The 13,659-nt window shown below is 39.4% G+C and overlaps 1 protein-coding gene across 3 annotated transcripts in view; it reads left to right on the top strand.

Annotated features, from left to right (window-relative positions):
- Nucleotides 1-13,659, top strand: part of lpcat3 (lysophosphatidylcholine acyltransferase 3) — a 61,210-nt gene that overhangs the window by 17,534 nt on the left and 30,017 nt on the right. For all 3 annotated transcript variants that reach the window (XM_061914863.1, XM_061914861.1, XM_061914860.1), the window contains one exon: nucleotides 965-1,072. In XM_061914863.1, the coding sequence (XP_061770847.1) occupies nucleotides 965-1,072 (108 nt within the window). The remainder of the gene's footprint in view (nucleotides 1-964; nucleotides 1,073-13,659) is intronic.

The raw sequence follows: 13,659 nt of genomic DNA, 5'->3' as shown, positions 1-13,659 counted from the left end.
ATCAAGTACAGTTTGTCTTGTGGGTAAGCAGAAGCCTCATACAATGTGTTTGAGCTGGCACACTGGTTATATGGTGGGAAAGTGGACTAGACGGCAGGTTCTAGAGGACACTAAATACAGAGCTACCACTGCACACCCTAAATATTGTTGTCCGGGTGAAAACCGGGAGAATGATCGCCCCCGGAGATTGTCGGGAGGTGCACTTATATTCGAGTGTTTCCCGGAAAGATCGCGAGAGTTGGTAAGAATGTTGCTAGGGCGGGAAAGCTATTCAAATCAAGTGAATTCGTTAAAAAGTGCATGTTTGAGTTTTTTAAGAAATATTTTCTCACGGCTTAGCCTCACCCAGTTTCTGCTGTCAGTTGCTCGCAGGTAAATTGAGTTCGAGACCCCCTGTAATAGTACCTAAGTTGTAGGTATCTGGAAAAAAATCCAGTTTATCCAGATATTTTTCTTCAATTTTCGAAATCCTCCAGTTGCCCTACCCTCCCCAACATACAAAATACCTTGATTTGAGTGGGGTCAGTATACAGTCGTAGCCATGAATGCCAAAGTGATAATAACTGGCATAATCATTTATTTTGTTGTTTAGGTTTTCTGCTTGGGGTTCCACATTGGTTTTAATGAAGAATTTTGATTTTGGTGAACAAATTTGACTCTGAGCAAACTCATTGTAGGTCCTTTTAACAGAAGCAAACATGATGAATGTGAACACACCTTCAGTATGATGCAATTCTACAAATAGCCCCATTAATTGATCATGTTAATGACTTAAGTAGGTGTTATTAGACTAACTTATTAAAACAGCTCATTGAAAAGTCCACAAATCACTTTTGTTTATTCTACCTTTTGAGGTGCCATGTTCCCACGATCTCTCATACCAATTTGTGTTTGCAGCATGTGTTTTCACTACATTAACGCCAGAACTCCACTCAATTGATATTTCTCTACTTCTCTCCTGCAGGGTATCCCTTCGCTCTTTTGTACCGGCATTTCTTGTTCTACCAGCCAGCCACCGTTATCCACCTGTTCCATGCCTTATCCGGACTGGCTCTAGCGACATTCAACTTTGGTGAGATGAACGGGGCGGGCGAGCGAGCTTGTTTTACTTGTGTGAGCGTGTGTGCGTGCCGCTAAATTTAGAAAGCCATCAGCAACTTAAGTGTTTATTGCTGTTAGTTATCAAAAGCCTTTTTTGACACAGACATCCTGAAAAATCCGTAAGACTTATAAATAAAAAAAAATAATTTGGTACATGCCAGCGTCTGGTATGACGCATAAAGTACTTTGTTGCATACATCCCAACAGGGGGCGGGACAACTTCACAATAGAGTTGCGTTATATAGGCGATTTGCAATATAAATTACGCAGAAAATAAGGCTTTTACTATTATGGGTAAAGCATGATAATGCATGTTGATGACACATTCTCGTCCCGGAAAATTGGAGACAAGCAAACAAACGCGTTGTCAACACAATGATTCCCGCTATCAGCTTAAGTCCCTCCACAGTGCAAAGACACTTCTGAGTCAGCAGTCCTCGCCTCCATGGCGGCAAACAATGTTTCTTACATTTATTATCACAGGAGGACGAGAAATAGCTAAAATTGCTACACTACGCACCATAGGAGGATATGATAACCGCAAGCTGGAGCGTTTTGACGTAAACAAATGTGGGCGCTTCGATACAAATATTGACAGTAACGATGCCAAGTGTATTATCAGTATAATATAATTTATGCTACAGTGATTAGATCATCATTTTTTTTACTATCGAAAAATATTTTGTCACTTTTATTATTGTTTAGAAACTTAGGACATACGTCCCTTTATTACAGGAGGTTGACATAAATGTGAGTAAAATGCTGTCGTTTTGAGGAGAAGGAACATTTTGGGAAAGTAGTGTGTTGGGACCGCTCATTCAAACCCAAAACACATCCCAAACTAAACAATGTCTCGACGGCTACTTAAAAAACTGACTAAACAACAAAGCTAAAGCTAGCAAGAACAATCCATACACCTACAACACATCTAATCTGCTTGTGTTGTTGTGGACGACATCATTGATGTAAGATCAACGTACAAACAGGACGGCAGTCACAACTTAAGAGGCTTTCTCTTTTTAGAAAAAAAAATATATATATTTTTTTTTAACAGTCCAGAGTCGTCAAGCTCAGAACAAAAGCAGGATCCCCCTTTCACAGTAACAACGGTATGCATGACATCCGTTCTGAATGTACAACCAAAACAAAGGTTTAAAACAAGTACCTTACACAAGCATGATGTACTGAAAACACTTTTTGATAAATTTATAAAGGTACTATGCTTTGACTTAAAATTTTAATAGAAATTGTTCAAAGATGTATTGCACCAATAAATGTGAGGATTTTTGCATTTAATTACCAAACATTTGTTGGCTCGGATTATGACATGCGAGTTTGATTGGTTGTTTTTAAAACAATTTATTCATACACAAAAAGCACACATTCTATGGGGGTAAAACAAGTGTAAAAAAAACAACATTAAAATGGATAAAATTGCTTTTATTGTTTCAATGTATTGTTGTTACTATTATTCTTATTATTATTTAATGTGTTTATTCGTTACTGTTTGGTTGTTCTTTTAAATTCTATTTAAGTTGATTTTCAAATGCTTATGTTTTTCAAATTAATGAATAATCGATTTGTTAATCGTAATTTCAATATCAATCAAAATAATTGTGATGATTCTTTTTGCCATAATCGTCCATCCCTACAAAATAATACAACTGGAAATGACACAATATGTTATCACATATGTCGGCAGCTAAATTAGGACCTTTTGTAACCCATTTTGAAATGGTTCTATTGTCATTTACTTGCCAGTAAGAGGGTTTCCCCTTGATTGCCACCATATACTCCACTATATCCTCTCCAAGGTTTCTCATTGTATCCTACTGGGTTAAGTTTTTTTCTTGCCCTGATGTGGCATCTGAGCCGAGGATGTTGTTGTGACTGTGGTTGTTAATAAATTGAGCGCGCTCCACCCAAACAAGACCACCGGCCTTGACAATATCGCCTCCAGATTCCTCATGGACTCTGCCACCACCATTGCCCCAATAATCACACATATAATAAACCTCTCAATCAAACAAGGCCAAGTACCCAAGGATTTCAAGATAGCAAGAGTAACCCCCCTTTATAAAAAAGGAAGCAAATTAGAACCTGGTAACTACCGACCTGTTTCTATTCTCAGTTCCATTTCGAAAGTAATGGAGAGAATAGTTTATGAACAGGTTGATAGATACCTTGCTACTAATAAACTAATGTACAAATTCCAATCCGGCTTCAGAACTAAGCACTCCACTGACACATGCCTTCTCTATCTGACCGACCACATCAAACATGAGGTGGACTCGGGCAAATACTGCGGCATGGTCATGCTGGACATTCAGAAGGCCTTTGACACCGTTAACCACGCTATACTGTTGGATAAGCTCCGAGCAATCGGATTTGACGAAACCTCATCGAGCTGAATGCAATCTTACTTGGAGGGGAGGAAACAGGTGGTAGAGGTGAACGGCACCATGTCCCCTCCCCTCTCAGTAAGCTGTGGAGTCCCCCAAGGCAGTATACTAGGACCTTTACTGTTCCTAATATACATAAATGACATGCCATCAGCATGCCACTGTGAATTGTTCCTGTTTGCGGATGACTCGGCCCTGCTGGTATCCGGCAAGGACAAGTCACAGGTGGAACAAATCCTCAGTGCTGAACTCTTCAATATTTGCACCTGGCTCGCTGACAACAAGCTATCCATACACTTAGGTAAAACGGAATCCATCCTATTTGGGTCCCATATCAAACTTAAGAAGGTCAGTGACTTCACTATAAAAGTGGGTGACATTGTTATCACCAGGAAGGATGAGATCACCTACCTAGGTTCCATTCTAGAGGCTAATCTTTCCTGTGATAAAATGGCAACCAAGGTGATCAAAAAGGTCAACCAAAGAACGAGATTCCTCTACAGAATCTCCTCTCTGGTCAACAAAAGCACCTTGAAGATTCTAGCGGGAACTCTCATTCAACCCTTCTTCGATTACGCTTGCACCTCCTGGTACCCCAGAACCTCCAAAACCCTCAAATCTAGACTCCAAACATCCCAGAATAAGCTAGTCCGGTTACTTTTAGACCTCCACCCCAGATCACACCTCAATCCAACCCACTTCTCCAAAGTGGGCTGGCTCAGGGTGGAGGACAGAGTCAAACAACTTGCACTGAGCCTAGTCTATAAAATCCGCTACACCTCCTTGATACTGAAATACATCTCAAACTACTGAACTGTGCAATCTACTAATAATGACCACCATAACCACAAGACCAGGGGGAGCTCCACAAACCACGTTAAACCCAGATTCCCATCTAACAAAGGTCTTAACTCATTCTCTTTCTATGCCACATCAATGTGGAATGCACTCCCAACAGGTATAAAAGTAAGGGCATCTCTATCCTCCTTCAAAAACGCTCTAAAACAACACCTCCAGGCAACTTCAACACTTTACTAATACCCTCCTCCATTCACATCCCATCTCCCCGGATTATAAACAACTAAAATGTACTTCTAATGTATATACTTGTTCTTATGCTATGTGAACTCACTATGTTCTCTGCTGGCTGTACATATCCTACTAAATAAGACCTACACTGTTTCAATGTCCACATTTCTCTGTTGATGCAATTGTTGATGACTGAAGTACTGATATCAACCAAAGCTTCTCATCCCACCCCCCGGATTGTAAATAATGTAAATAATTCAATGTATATACTATGATGATTAACCTGTGTGATGACTGTATTATGCTGATAGTATATATTTGTACCATGAATTGATTAACGTGGACCCCGACTTAAACAAGTTGAAAAACTTATTGGGGTGTTACCATTTAGTGGTCAATTGTACGGAATATGTACTGAACTGTGCAATCTACTAATAAAAGTATCAATCAATCAATCAGGCTTGTGCAGCCCTTTAAGACACTCATGATTTAGGGCTATATAAATAAACTTTTATTGATTGATTGATTGATTGATACATATGTTGTGGTGGGGGGCGTAGTCAATATGACATCATCATATAACATGATAATTTTGTTTTGCAATGATACATACACTTTCAATAAAAATGCTAATCAAATGTTTCATGTATATTTAAAAACATACCCTTATTAATAAAAAAAAAATCTTATATCGATAGAATGACAATCAGCTTTAACACAAATAATTTGACCTGTTAGACCATGGGTGTCAAACTCTGGCCCGCGGGCCAAATCTGACCCGCCGTGTAATTTAATTTGGCCCTTGAGGCAATATCAATTTAGCATTAGAGCTGGCCCGCCGGTGTTATACAGCGTCGGTGCCGCTGTAACACTGCATTCACCGCTAATACTCATACTTGCCAACCCTCCTCATTTTCCCGGTAGACTCCCGAATTTCAGTGCCCCTCCTGTAAATCTCCCGGGGCAACCATTCTTCCGATTTCCACCTGGACAACTATATTGGGGGCGTGCATTTAAGGCACTGCCTTTAGCGTTCTCTACAACCTGTCGTCACGTCCGCTTTTCCTCCATACTAACAGCGAGTCACATAATATTTGTGGCTTTTACACACACGCGCACAAGTGAATGCAAGGCATACTTGGTCAACAGCCATACAGGTCACACTGAGGGTGGCCGTATAAACAACTTTAGCACTGTTACAAATGTGCGCCACACTGTGAACCCACACCAAACAAGAATGACAAACACATTTTGGGTGAACATCCGCACCGTAACACAACAGAACAAATACCCAGAAACCCTTGCAGCACTAACTCTTCCGGGAAACTTCCAGCAAACTGACCAATAATTAACGTTTTATTCATGCATTTTCTCTTGCTACTTCAAGGCTTGAATGTTTGGTTCATTCATTATTGTTATTTTATTTTCAAATGTATTATTAGCCTGTGAAAAAAATGTGACATTTACCTCAGAAGATTGCAAATAGAAAAAAAGACATACAATTTTTATTTACATTTTATTTGATATGCCATTGATATTCTTTTAATTATTATTATTATTATTTGAAACTGGATTTTGCATGGCACTAAAGTTGTATAAGCCTTGCTTGTTCAATATTTAATGCAAAACTTGTTTGGGTCCCTATTAAAAGGTTAATTTGTTCCACTCTATTTGAGTTTGACACCCCTGTGTTAGACTGTGCTCTCTTTGTTCAATGCAATGTCAATTATTTATTGCAAACGGTAACATAGGCTGCATTTTAATGTTGCAATTTAATTTGCCAAATCTGTAAACAGTTTTTTGAGTTAGATTTGGAAAAACGTAACTGGGTGTTTTGTTGTTATTCTTCACAATGAAGTCACTCTGAAAATAACCACGTTATTGTCTGTAGTAATGTCAAAGTATTTAGGGTAGGTTACATTTGAACAACAAAATGCATTATTTAACTTAATATACCTTTCTCTTCAACTTTCTCTCTTTACTTTTGCCGGATGTCAACTGGTTTAGGTGCACGACCAGTTGCTGCGGCGTTTCTGACAGGCGATTTAACGCACATATTTTTCTCAAAATAAAGCAAATTTGAGCTGTGTTTCAAACTTATAGTAAATAAATAATATATTATATACGGTATATCCGTTCAGACAATACGTCACTTAAATGTGTTTTCATGTTTTTAAAACAGTGTTTTCATGAGGGAAAAAAGACAGTAAAAACTTATTTTGAATGTGTGGCGGCAACACGATCGTTTACATGTAGGGGAAATCCTCAGTAATATATCATGATATATATTGTCATCGCAGGAGGCTGCAATATATAACTATAATAAATATAGATTTAATCCCATATTGCCCAACCCTATTTTACACCCTTGTCATGCCTTCACTTCCATTGGTGTTGTTCTGACTGTTAAATCTCTATTACCTTTCACATAGCACTTGCAATCTCTCTTTTTTTTGCCTTGTTGTTTTGTGCAAACTTCACTGATACGTAATGGTTAGGAGAAAGTCGACCTGCCTCGTAGGTAGTATGAGGACCGTAATAGAAGCGGGACAGTGCCTGTGTGAAAGTGTCCAGCAATGTGGGTACAAGGTTGTACATTATAAGCACTAACGACTTGACTCTTGTGTTGAAAGCAATTGTCACTTGGTTCTGTGTCAAATACACAGGAGAACAAATACAGAATTGGTTGATCCGATGTGCCTATTTTGTCAGATCTTTTGTATTGTCCAATATTGTCCCAAATTTACAGAGAGGCTTTAAAAGGCAGTGTAAGTACAAATGACAGATAATTCAAAACAAGTTTTGCTTAACGGGGAACATTATCACAATTTCAAAAGGGTTAAAAACAATAAAAATCAGTTCCCAGTGGCTTGTTGTATTTTTGAAGTTTTTTTCAAAATTTTACCGGTCCTGGAATATCCCTAAATAAAGCTTTAAAGTTCCTTATTTTCGCTCTCGCGAAGACACTGGCCATTTCCCTGTGACGTCATACAGTGCTGCCAATGTAAACAAACAATGGGAATACCTCAGCAAGATATAGCGACATTAGCTCGGATTCAAACTCGGATTTCAGCGATTTAAGCGATTCAACAGATTACGCATGTATTGAAACAGATGGTTGGAGTATGAAAGTATTGAAGAAGAAACTGAAGCTATTGAGCGAATTCATAGTCATAGCATGGCCGGTAAAATGTGCGGACCAAACGATCAGGACTTTCGCATCTTTTGACACTGGAGCAACTTAAATCCGTCGATTGGTGTTTTTTTCGCATTAAATGTGGGTGGAAGGAAACGTAATATAGATGCAAATGCATCTGCAGGTTATCCATACATCTCTGTACCATGTCTGCTTTAGCACCACCGGTAAATAGCATGTTAGCATCGATTAGCGTAACATGTTAGCATCGATTAGCTGGCAGTCAACATCAACAAAACTCACCTTTGTGATTTTGTTGACTATCGTTGCAAATGCATCTGCAGGTTATCCATACATCTCTGTGCCATGTCTGCCTTAGCATCGCCGGTAAAATGTGGAGACACTCTGGTACATTCAATGGGGGTCTGGCGACAGACACTTTGGCATCTTGGGGCCAGTGGTGCAACTTGAATCCCTCCCTGTTAGTGTTGTTACACCCTCCGACAACACACCGACGAGGCATGATGTCTCCAAGGTTCCAAAAAATAGTCAAAAAAACGGAAAATAACAGAGCTGTGACCCGGTGTTTATAATGTGTTGAAAATGAAAATGGCGGGTGTGTTACCTCGGCGACGTCACATTCTGACGTCATCCCCTCCAGCGCGATAAACAGAAAGGCGTTTAATTCGCCAAAATTCACCCATTTAGAGTTCGGAAATCTGTTAAAAAATAAATTGTCTTTTTTCCGCACCATCAAAGTATATATTGACACTTACATAGGTCTGCTGATAATGTTCCACTTTAAATTTAGATGCATAACTCTACACAAGTAACTCTTATTTCCCTCATGGTAATAAACTGCCAGCTGTTCTTTTGTTAGAAAAAAATACACTAGTTTGTTTTTAGATATCATCCATCCATCCATCCATTTTCTACCGCTTATTCCCTTTTGGGGTCACATACTTATTTACATTCAAAGCTGCAGCATTTTAACAATTTTTAATTTACCAAATTTAATTAAAAAAATTACACATTTGAAATTTTTAATTCTGTCTGGCTTCAAACAGTGCCAAAACTTACAGGAATCTAAAGGCAAAGTGCAATGTGACTGCTTCCATGACCCCTCCATTGAGCCCCTTTCTTATCATAAGCGGTGCCTTGGGTAAATGATTCCACCGCTGTAAGAATTAATCAATGAAATGGATTTGTAACGCCCAGGGCTGGGGTGACTATTTGTGTGTTCGACTTTAGAGCTTCCACTGTATCTTTACTAGCTTTGATTTCCACAAGCGCCTCTTATTCCAACTTGCAATTGACACAGTGTTCGCATGCTACACTAGCACAGCAGCACCACAAGCTTGAGCTCTGTGGTTCACAAGTTGAGCAAGGTCACATGACACGCTCATAAACCGAGACTGTCTGTTGAATGCCACCCGAGTCAGGGACACTGTTGGTTTTGTTTCATAAACATGCCACAGCCTTGAGACTGCGGTGAAACCTGGTGACTGTGAGGGATAAAGTTTGTGATTGACGTCATTTACATGCTCTTTAAAGCGTTCAAAGTTGTTTATAGTGATTAAAAATGTGTGATTTTCAATTTAGGATTTGAAGTTATTAGGCCCAAAGGTCATTGGTCTCCCGTGTTGTCAGCGATTGGTAGTTTCTCACTTTGTGTGAACTGTACTGTCATCCTCTACAGTGAATTTTCACCTGTTTGTGTTCCTCTAAAAATATTAAACTTCCTGTTTTAAATAAATGTCAGAGGTCCCATATTAATATATTGCTCAAAATTTACCCTGGTGGAATTTAGTGTGTGTGAATGTTGTCTATCTGTGTTGGCCCTGCGATGAGGTGGCGACTTGTCCAGGCTGTACACCGCCTTCCACCCAAATGCAGCTGGTATAGGCTCCTGCACCCCCCGTGACCCCGAGAGTGACAAGCGGTAGAAAAATGAATGGACTGAATGTGAGTTTGAATATTGTCTATCTGTGTTGTTCCCTGCGATGAGGTGGCAACTTGTCCAGGGAGTACACCGCCTTCTGCCTAATGCAGCTTGGATAGGCTCCAGCACCCTAGCGACCCCGAGAGGGACAAACGGTAGAAAATCCATGGATGGATGAAATTTAGTAAAAGTCTTTCTAGTATTCCCTACTGGTGACATGCTGTTGTTTTGTGTGCCTGCTTTAATGCTTATGAGCTGTCAGTACAGTGTGTTTCTCAAAAGCACTGTTGTGTACCTTTTTTAAAGTCTCACTACTCTCTGCCTTTGTACAACGTAGTGGAAGCCATACATCACAAACAACAATGTAACAATAATGAGTGGAGCTGAGGACAAAAACATTAGCAAGTTAGCAATCAATCAATCATTCAATCAATGTTTATTTATATAGCCCTAAATCATAATTGTCTCAAAGGGCTTCACAAACCACAACGACGTCCTCCGTAGAGCCCACATAAGGGCAAGGAAAAACTCACACCCAATGAGACGTCGGTGACAGTGACAATGATGACTATGAGAAACCTTGGAGAGGACCGCATATGTGGGCAACTTCCCCCTCCCCTAGGGGACCGAAAGCAATGGATGTCGAGCGGGTCTAACATGATATTGTGAAAGTCCAATCCATAGTGGATCTAACAGAACGGCGAGAGTCCCGTCCAAAGTGAATCCAATATAGTAGCGAGAGTCCCGTCCATAGTGGAGCCAGCAGGAAACCATCCCAAGCGGAGGCGGATCAGCAGCGCAGAGATGTCCCCATAGGCGAGCGGTCTTTCCTGGGTCCCGACTCTGGATAGCTAGTACTTCATCCATGGCCACCGGACCTGTGTCCCTCCCCCCCCTCCCCCCTCCACAAAGGAGAGGGGGACAGAGGACAGAGAAGAAAAATAAAATCAAACGGCAGATCAACTGGTCCAAAAAGGGGGTCTATTGAAAGGCTAGAGTATACAAATGAGTTTTAAGATGAGATTTAGATGCTCCTACTGAGGTAGCATCTCGAACTGTTACCGGGAGGGCATTCCAGAGTACTGGAACCCGAATGGAAAACGCTCTATAGCCCGCAGACTTTTTTTGGGCTCTGGGAATCACTAATAAGCCGGAGTCCTTTGAACGCAGATTTCTTACCGGGACATATGGTACAATACAATCTGCAAGATAGGATGGAGCTAGACCGTGTAGTATTTTATACGTAAGTAGTAAAACCTTAAAGTCACATCTTAAGTGCACAGGAAGCACTAGCATAGGTATGTGCGCTACAGTGCTAATGTTGCACTCACATTGTAACAGCCACATCATGCTAGATTTACCTATTCAAAATTCCCTGAAAAAAACAAAATTGTCAAACTTATAGCTCCCATATCTGTAGCTGATTGATGAATGCTTGGCAGATTTCAATGAGTTATTTTAAGATGTCTAGCGAAGCCTGACTTACCGTATTTGTTTTTTTTTTAACTAATACTCTTATTTTCACGGGGTGAGCTATATGGTGGTGTCATGTCCATGAGGATGTAGGTTTTTCCGTCATGACGTCATGTAAACACTGAACATCTTGAAAATGGAGCAAACAACTGCGGGGGATGATAAAGTCTAGAGTCTAGTACTCATGAATGGATTCTAGGGACACATTACTGTTCATAAAAAGTTACTTTTGCATAAAGAGAACCTTTTAAGAGAGGCTTAGAAACAATTTTGTCAAATATAATTTAAGTCGAGAGAAGCTTTCACTGACTTACAACAGATAAACGACTTCCTGCTGAGTGTGTGAAGCGATATGAGTTATCCAATTTCACCTTTTATAATTGCCTCTGCACTTCTGTTAGCTCATGTTTTTTAATTAAAGGGCTGAATAGAATATTTGAAAACGAGACGTCCTTCACGTCGCAAGAAACTGCTCAATACACGGATATGTAAATGTGCACATACACTAGACAGAACTTAACCCTGACTTGTGTCTCTCTCATGGATTTTTAAATCTTATCCTCTCTTTTGAGAATATCTCAGGGCCTATGAGAGATTATTTTTTTTCCCTTTTTTGCATGTGATATTTGGATTTAACATTTCTGCGGGCTGATTCTGTGTTGCGGGTTGGTCCTCCTAACGATGTCTTACCACCTGAGGCCTGTGTGTGTGCGTGCCCGTGTCTTATTTGCATGCAAAGCGAGGTTTGGTCGACTCTTGTGTGTTGAAAGTTTTTCCTCAAATGTACCAGTAGTTATTTAAGGACACGTTCCTCGGGCTGTGTACAGTATTCCGTCTATGGACTCACAAGGACTCGAGTGAAGCAAACATAAGCAAAAGAAAAACATTTTCCCAGGAGAACTTTCGCTCCCTTCCGATGAAGCACATGATGGTCTCTAAATGCGTTGTTTTTTATTTTCATGCGCATGAGTCATCAGCTTATGGAGACTCATTTCCTCCTTCAAAAGAATGTAAACTCAATACAGCAGAGCTGACACAAAATAGTGTGATGATTCAATGTGTACGTCACCTATTAGTTGAATTAGTACGGTTAAAATTTGTTTTTTAAGAACTTTTTGTGCAAAAAACTGAATCTTCTAAAGCAGGGGTGTCAAACTCATTTTAGATCAGGGGCCACACGGAGAAAAATCTACTCCCAAGTGGTATAGTCACGGCACGATAATTTAAAAATAAAGACAACTTCAGATTGTTTTCTTTGAACAAGCACATTCTGAAAATGTACAAATCATAATGTTGTTGGGTTTTGTTTACACTTAAATGTTGCAGAATTCTACCTTTAGTTGTCGTTATTGATACTTTCTGAATAAATTATGTGATAATGTTCATTAGTCAACTCATTGGTGTTAATTTTCAGTCTATCAAGATAGAAAGAAAAATAATATCAAAATGAAATTACAGTATGTTATTTATGTCGACTGCTTATTTTCCTCGACTGGTGCACTGACGTGTTTTTTTTTATTTTTACGTATGTTGCATAAGATACAAAAAATTGCTACTGTGATATCTAGTGGACACATTTAGAACAGCAGTTTCTTTCATTCAAAAATGTTGGCTCATTTTTAAACTTAGCAAACTCATCCCACGGGGCGGATAAAACCTGTTCGCAGGCCTGAAGTTTGACCCCCCTGCTCTAAAGTCAACCACAAAGAACTTCCAATTTGTTCTTTATCATATTATGATAGAAATAACCCATTTCACTGTCAAACTGTTGCCATTTCAAGACCTTTAAACAATATTAATATTTTAACTCTACTCTCATACAAGTGTGACGATGACCAGTGTTAATATTGATGTGTAACATAAAAATTTTAAAAAGAAGTTTAATATATTCGGTTTCCCTCTCTTTGGTATCAATTTCATATTATTATAAAAAGAGGGTAAAACTGTTTGCATCACAAGGATTCACAAACTGTACTGGTAATGTTTCAAATAACATTTACACATTTATTACTGTTATAAAAGTGTGAACAAGTAACAAGTAAACACATTGTTTTTGTTCTATGGTTACCATAACTTTTTACCTCATAGACCTCAATTTCATATTCAGTTACAGACTCAAGAACGGTTGCTATCATAAAACCTTTCAATTGTGTAAGTTAAGTTAAAGTGCCAATGATTGTCACACACACACACACACACACACAATATGTGGCGAAATGTTTCTCTGTATTTGACCCATCACCCTTGATCACCAGTGCTGCTCACTGTTGACGAGCAGTGAGCAGCAGCGGTGGCCGCGCCCGGGAATCATTTTGGTGATTTAACCCCCAATTCCAAGCTTTGATGCTGAGTGCCAAGCAGGGAGGTAATGGGTCCCATTTTTATAGTCTTTGGTTTGCCGGGGTTTGAACTCACAACCTACCGATCTCAGGGCGGACACTCTAACCACTGTGATATTTTCAGTAACATTTTTGTTAACATTCCTACCTGTTTAACATAAATTAACCATTTTAATCGTAGAGATGAGCTACAGAAAACATTTAGTTTCTTGTTCTATATTTATCATCAGTTTTTTA

Source organism: Nerophis ophidion, linkage group LG11 (assembly GCF_033978795.1).
Source record: "Nerophis ophidion isolate RoL-2023_Sa linkage group LG11, RoL_Noph_v1.0, whole genome shotgun sequence".
NCBI lineage: Eukaryota > Metazoa > Chordata > Actinopteri > Syngnathiformes > Syngnathidae > Nerophis > Nerophis ophidion.
Note: the sequence above shows the minus strand (reverse complement) of the source record. Positions and strands in the feature narration are given on the sequence as shown.